Here is a 6,582-nt window from a genome sequence, read left to right on the forward strand (position 1 = left end):
TGACGTATTTATATTTGTATTCATTTAGGATGTATTCATTTCTGCTGGTTTACAATTTTATTTCTGTTTATTCATAAATGAATACCAATATGATATATTCATTTACCTTTAATATGTAAATAATAACGTCTTCGATCATAAATGAATACTAATATGATGTATTCATTTATGAATAATTTACGAATAATATGTGTATTTCACATATCAATTTACCATATCCATATAACTTATTTATTAGTAAATTAAAAAACAAATGTGATATATTCATTTTAAAATAACATGTATTTCACATATCAATTTACCATATCCATATAAATGTGTATTATTCATACATAAATATTATTGTTTATGGTTAATATCTGCATATATTCATAAAGGAATAGAACCAAAAAACATAAAAAAAAAAAAAACAAAAACCCTAAATGTCTTTTGTTGATTGAGCAGCTGCAATTCTTACTGGACATGTACGTAAATTGTGAGGAACTCGTTCTCCACATCTTGAGCACATTCTATGTTCTTTTTTTAGAATTAACATATGCTGCTTCACCTGCACTTGGAATTATTTTCTTGATTCCAGAACCTTTATTGCTTTGAACTTGAGGAACATGAATATGAATCTCTTTTGGAATAGGAATAGAAACACCCATAAGCTTGCATACGACTTCACCATCCGTCTTGCTTTTCAATCCACCAGATGTATAAGCACTCTCAAATTCCTTCAACAACATTTGTTGTTTCTCAACAAACAAAGCCAATTTCTTTTTGTCATCTCTTACAATATCCAAACATGATTCAAAACTATAATATGAATCATTGACTAGCTTCACATTCTCACGATCCCCTGAATCGGATTGATGAGAACTAAAACGATATTTTTTTGATATCACATCCTTTCTCCATCTTATCAGAATGTACCTTTCAGGAATTTCTTTAGCACCACATCTCATCATTATTGTAAAATCATGTCTGCATAAAACACCCATACACTTGAAATGTTCACAACTGCAATTTATTTCTTTCTCTTCAACTTTTATTTCAACCTGATACAAAAAGCATAATTTAAAAAAAAATGAAAAAACAATGTAAACAAAATTTACACATTTAAATTCGTATATAAATACTCATATTAATATATGAATACTCATATATAAGTATTCATATATGAATATTACATTCTAATCATATACAATAATTCATATTCATATATGAATAATCATAAATAAATATTCATATATGAATAATAGCATTGTAAATATTCATATAAGATATTAAATTCATATATGAACATGTACTAATTTTAAAATGATCAGAATATTCATATATGAATATTCTCATATTCATATATAAACATTACATTATTCATAAAAAACTATTAAATTACCTTAAATTCATTTTTAAATTCTCTTTTACTGTTGTTGTGTTGCACAATGTAAACTTCCCACCCATCTTCAATACCAACATACGAGTATGCACATAAAAACCTTGCTTTATATACTTCCTTTTGCACCTCAAAAAATAATGTACTTGTATAAACTTTTGATGCTTGTAGTTCTATTTCTCGAGGTGTTTCCATTTTATATGATGCTTTCTTTGATGCCTTATCAAGCTCTTGTTGAGTATTCCTTTGCTTTTCAATGGCAGTGTCGTAACTCATCATGAAATTCAAAAGTAAATTACCACTTTCTGAGTAGGTATTTAAGAATGAATTCATACTCTCTGACCTCGTCGTCGTCTTCATCAACCCACACATTTGAATATCGTTAAAATATCCAGGTATCCATGAATCACATTTTGTAAACATGTATTTAAACCATCTCGTGTCTTCAAGATTGAATTCTGTCATAAGCAAACCCCACTTCACCTCAAAGACATCAGGTTTCATATTAATGTCCCAAACAAGTTTCGAGAATCTTTTTCTAAATTATGTGTTCGTAAATAAATCATCTTATATATGTATTAAAACAAAAATAAAATAAACTTCTATATTTATTCATAAATGAATAAATATTAATATTAATAAGTAAAATAATAATAAGTATTCATAAATGAATATACTAATATTTGAAAAAAATAACTATATTCATCTATGAATAACTAAATACTATGTAATATAATTGAAATATATTAAAATAATACCTTGTTTTTCAACTTCTTCATTATATGCCACATACATAATCGGTGCTTTGAATTAGGAAACACATTCTCAATAGCTTGTTTTTATTGCAGCATCTTGATCGGTAAAAACAAGTGTTGGTTCTTTCCCATTAGTTTTAAGAAACGCTTTAAGCAACCAAGAGTAGGACTCAATGCTTTCATTGCTTAGCAACCCCACTCCAACAATAACTGGTTTTTTATGATGGTCAATAGCAGTAAATGAAACAAAAACCATTTGATACCTATAACACAAAAAAGTGTTCATTAAAGTCAATTTTTGATGTATTCATAAGTGAATATAAAAATATTCATGTATGAATACAGTTACAGTATATTATTAAAATAATTTCAATATTAAAAATTGGACATTAAACATAAAGTTAAAATATTCATATATGAATAATCTATAAAAAAAAGTAGATAAAATAACTTACTTGTTTGTTTGGAAAGTCGTATCAAACGAGATAACATCACCAAATTCAGCGTAATATGCCTTCCCCATTTCATCAGCCCAAAACATAGAGTCCAAAACATCATCTTGACAATTAAACTCATAAGAGTAATTTGGATAGTGAGCTCGAAGGTCATTCATTTTGTTTACTATCATTTGGGCATCTTTATAACCTATAACACTGTTGATATCTCTCCTTAAATTTTTATAGTCAACTACTTTGGGCTTTACAAACTCATACCCACCTCTCAGAGTTGCCCTCAACTTATGAGCCATAGTTGGACCTATTTTTGATGTGGAAGCACACACTATAAACTCTTTTTCTGAATATGACATTTGCCTCACTTTTTTTAAATCACTTCTCTTCTCAAGTGGATGGTTGTGAAGTTCATTAAACTGAAAAACTTTATAATCTGGAGTTCCATACACAGATTTAAATATAATATTTGCTTGACAACCAATAACTCATGATTTTGAATTTCGTTTCCTCCAACACCACTTGTACCCAATGTGTCACAAGATTTCTTTTTCTGTTTGCCACCACGATTACATATAACATGTTTCTTCTTTATAATATTGTTATCAAACCTTGACTGTGTGCCCAGTCTCACATCAAAACCACCAATTTCAGCATACTCGGAATACATTTTGATGGCCAACTCTAATGATTTGAAGATTAAACCTTTAAATGGAATAAATTGAACAGGTACATCTGGCTTCTAGACATGTTCTCCAATTACATTACTACAATATTGTGCATCATCTACTAAACTCGAAGATTCACCTGATAAAAAATTATAAATCTAAATCAATCTACTAATGCATGAATAAAACAATCATATATGAATACATGAAATTCATATGAATAAAACAAAAAACAATGTTTATTAATGGATTAATAAAATATTCATATATGAATACATAAAATTCATATGATTCAAAAAATATAAAATAAACAGAACTTATTCATATATGAATAAAACGAAAATAATAATAAATTCGAAATTACAATTATCACACGTTTATTCATATATGAATAAGACAACAATTTATTCAGATTTACAGATTCATATGTAAATACATGATCATCAACAAAATTAAAAACAACATAATAATTCAATAAGTGATACCTTCAAAAAATGAGTTCTCGGCATCTTCTTCTTCACTTGCACACATCGAAGAATACAAATCACCATCGATAACACTCAAATTTTACATAATAAACCAAGTGATCTGTACAAAACAACAAAAACAATCTTAATATTGATGAAAATCATGATAAAATAAAATAGAAACTTAACGACAACAAATAAAACAAAAAACACAAAAAAAATTGTAAATATGAAAACCTGATTATATTCGAATATATCTCACCTCAGCATACAAACGATCTGAAAGAAAATTAGATCAGCTCCGTTCAGATGATGCAATTGCAATAAAGATCATCTGAAAACTTGATTAATTAACCAATCTCTCTCACTTCAGAGCGTAAAAACGATCTGATTGAAAATTAAATCAGCTTCGATCAGATGATAAAATTGAAATAGAGATCTCAAACTACAGAACAAAAATCTGATGAAATAACTGCAATACAGATGTGAAACTTCACGATAAATGGAAAGAATACGCGTAATTTCTAACGAATTGTATAAAGCAATAATCTTGATAATGAACTCCGATATATCTGATTCAAACGAGATAAAGATCTGATCAAATCGGAAACTGAATACGAAGAAGAAAACTGCAATACAGATGCGAAACCTCACGATAAATGGAAAAAATACGTGTAATTGCTAACGAATTATATAAAGAAAAGAATCTTGATAATGGATTCCTATATATATGATTCAAACGAGATAAAGATCTCATCAAAACGGAAACTGAAGACGAAGAACAAGAACAGGTAAGTTCAATCTAAAAAAGTGGCTAATTTATAAAGATACCCTTAATGAAAAAAATGACACGCACGTTTTTTAAGGTTTACATGCTAGATAAATGATTGGCTGAGAATGGTTCCCCCATTCTCAACATTTTTTATTTTTTCAATTGAACTTACTTCTCTCTCTCTCTCTCTCTCTCTATATATATATATATATATATATATATATATATATATATATATATATATATATATATATATATATATATATATATATATATATATAAGAGTTCATTTAAGACGAACATAATTTTGTGAGACCTTGAGACCGAATTTTTTTAGTGAAATATTCTAATATTCTATTGTTGGTAAAAATAAAATATGCAATATATTCTAACATTATATGTTATAGAATATTTTAATGTAAAATATGTTAAAATTATTGTTTTAAAATATTAAAATATAACACATATTTAATTTTTATAAAGACTAGAGTATTAGAATATTTCACATGAAAAAATGGTATCACGGTCTCACAAAATAAGGCCGTCTCATATGAACCTAAATATATATATATATATATATATATATATATATATATATATATATATATATATATATATGTGTGTGTGTGTGTGTGTGGGTGTGTGTGTGTGTATGTGTGTATATATATATATATATATATATATATATATATATATATATATAATTTGTAAGACCCGCACATTACACGAATTTATCAAAAAAAAATTAAATATAAAGATATAAACATTTAAGAATTTGAATTTTATAAGTTCAAATTGAACTGTTTATTTCTCTTTTAAATTTAACATGTAACATCTGAATTCTTGAAGAGAAATTGTTGAGAATAACCCTATTTCTAGGTCAACTCGACGAGGTGGAGGGACCAACTCATCGTGTTGAAGAAGGATGGATGACGAGGGTTTAATGAACCAACTCGACGAGTTGGGGAGCCTCAACTTGACGAGTTGGCAGCTGGGAAGGAAACCCTAACTTTTAGGGTCTTGCACCCTATTTAAAGTCCTCAAGTCCTTTTTCTGAACTCCTTATCAGCCTCCATTGTTGTCCAAACCCTAAAACGAGTTATAGCCTCCATTGTCAAGTTTTTGGAGCATTGGAAGGAAGTTTGGTGTTCATTTTGTGCATTGTGAAGGAATTAGAAGATCTTGAAGTTTCTAGCTTGGAGAAGGAAGTCTTGGATCCAAAATCTCTCCATTTCTTGCAGTCATTTTAAGGTATCAAGTTAATGCCTTGACTTATAGATGATTAGATCTCCTTATTTTGGGTTTTGTTGTGTTTTGGCCTCTTTTTGGGGATGATGAAGGAGTAAAGTCATTTTTGGGGCTGTTCTTTCAGATTTGAGTTGGTTTTGGTACCCTTGAGCTTAAAGGTGCAAACTTTATGAGGATTTTGGTGTCATGCATGCATTAAGTCAATTATTAAGTCCATTCCAAGCTTAAGAGCTTCATTTAGACATGCATGAACGTAAAGTTGGCAACTTTACGTGGTTTTCCAGCTTAAGGAAGTCAGATTTATGTTTTGGAGTAATGTCCTTATGGATTAAGTGCTTAATGTATTAAGAGGTGGGTTTCTGGCGAACTCGGTGAGTTCGTTGGATAAACTCGGCGAGTTGGCTCGGTTTTCCCCGATATTTTCAGATTGATAGAGGAACTCGGCGAGTTTGTTGGTCAACTCGGCGAGTTGACTTAGTTTTCCCCGATCTGTGCAGTTGATGGAGAAACTTGATGAGTTGAAAGACAACTCGGCGAGTTGGGTCAACTTGGACCGTTGACTTTGACCTTCGATTTATGTCTTTGAACAAGTTTGTCCCAAGGGGTACTAGACGGTAATCTGAATTGTAATAAGGAAAATTATGGGCTTAGGATAAGACCCATATGGGGTTGGGCTTAATTTGGAAAATTGGGCCATTAGTGGGCCTTTGTGGAACTTTTGGTTTTGGGCCTCAGTTTTTTGTTCATGTTGGGTCAGGGGTAAAATGGTCATTTTACCCCAAGTAATGATTATGGATTATAGCGTGGAACCCAATTGCTGATTGGGTGTGTTGTTGGTTTTGATA

General features: G+C 29.5%; 2 protein-coding genes across 2 annotated transcripts; both read right to left on the reverse strand.

Annotated features, from left to right (window-relative positions):
- Nucleotides 1-509: 509 nt before the first annotated feature.
- Nucleotides 510-1,882, reverse strand: LOC145139129 (protein FAR-RED ELONGATED HYPOCOTYL 3-like). The gene is made up of 2 exons (XM_079073060.1): nucleotides 1,382-1,882; nucleotides 510-1,040 (listed from the first exon to the last, which is right to left on the reverse strand). Exons 1-2 carry the CDS (start codon nucleotides 1,880-1,882, stop codon nucleotides 510-512), a joined length of 1,032 nt encoding a protein of 343 aa, XP_078929186.1.
- Nucleotides 1,883-2,203: 321 nt separating this feature from the next.
- On the reverse strand, nucleotides 2,204-3,252 carry LOC145139130 (protein FAR1-RELATED SEQUENCE 5-like). Its single transcript, XM_079073061.1, has 3 exons — nucleotides 3,111-3,252; nucleotides 2,589-3,018; nucleotides 2,204-2,396 (listed from the first exon to the last, which is right to left on the reverse strand). Exons 1-3 carry the CDS (start codon nucleotides 3,250-3,252, stop codon nucleotides 2,204-2,206), a joined length of 765 nt encoding a protein of 254 aa, XP_078929187.1.
- Nucleotides 3,253-6,582: the final 3,330 nt, after the last annotated feature.

The sequence above is a fragment of the Lactuca virosa genome, chromosome 9, assembly GCF_052849685.1.
Source record: "Lactuca virosa cultivar CGN04683 chromosome 9, Lactuca_virosa_CGN04683_v6, whole genome shotgun sequence".
NCBI classification, from domain to species: Eukaryota; Viridiplantae; Streptophyta; class Magnoliopsida; order Asterales; family Asteraceae; genus Lactuca; species Lactuca virosa.

What these genes read in the sequence shown, in the direction of transcription:
- LOC145139129 (XM_079073060.1), bottom strand. Translation starts at nt 1,882, where the DNA reads ATGAAACCTGATGTCTTTGAGGTGAAGTGGGGTTTGCTTATGACAGAA. An exon ending in AATTTAAAAATGAATTTAAG is followed by an intron (nt 1,041 to 1,381) that starts GTAATTTAATAG and finishes TTTTTGTATCAG; the next exon opens with GTTGAAATAAAAGTTGAAGA.
- LOC145139130 (XM_079073061.1), bottom strand. Translation starts at nt 3,252, where the DNA reads ATGTATTCCGAGTATGCTGAAATTGGTGGTTTTGATGTGAGACTGGGC. An exon ending in GAAATCTTGTGACACATTGG is followed by an intron (nt 3,019 to 3,110) that starts GTACAAGTGGTG and finishes ATGGAACTCCAG; the next exon opens with ATTATAAAGTTTTTCAGTTT. An exon ending in ACGACTTTCCAAACAAACAA is followed by an intron (nt 2,397 to 2,588) that starts GTAAGTTATTTT and finishes TTTGTGTTATAG; the next exon opens with GTATCAAATGGTTTTTGTTT.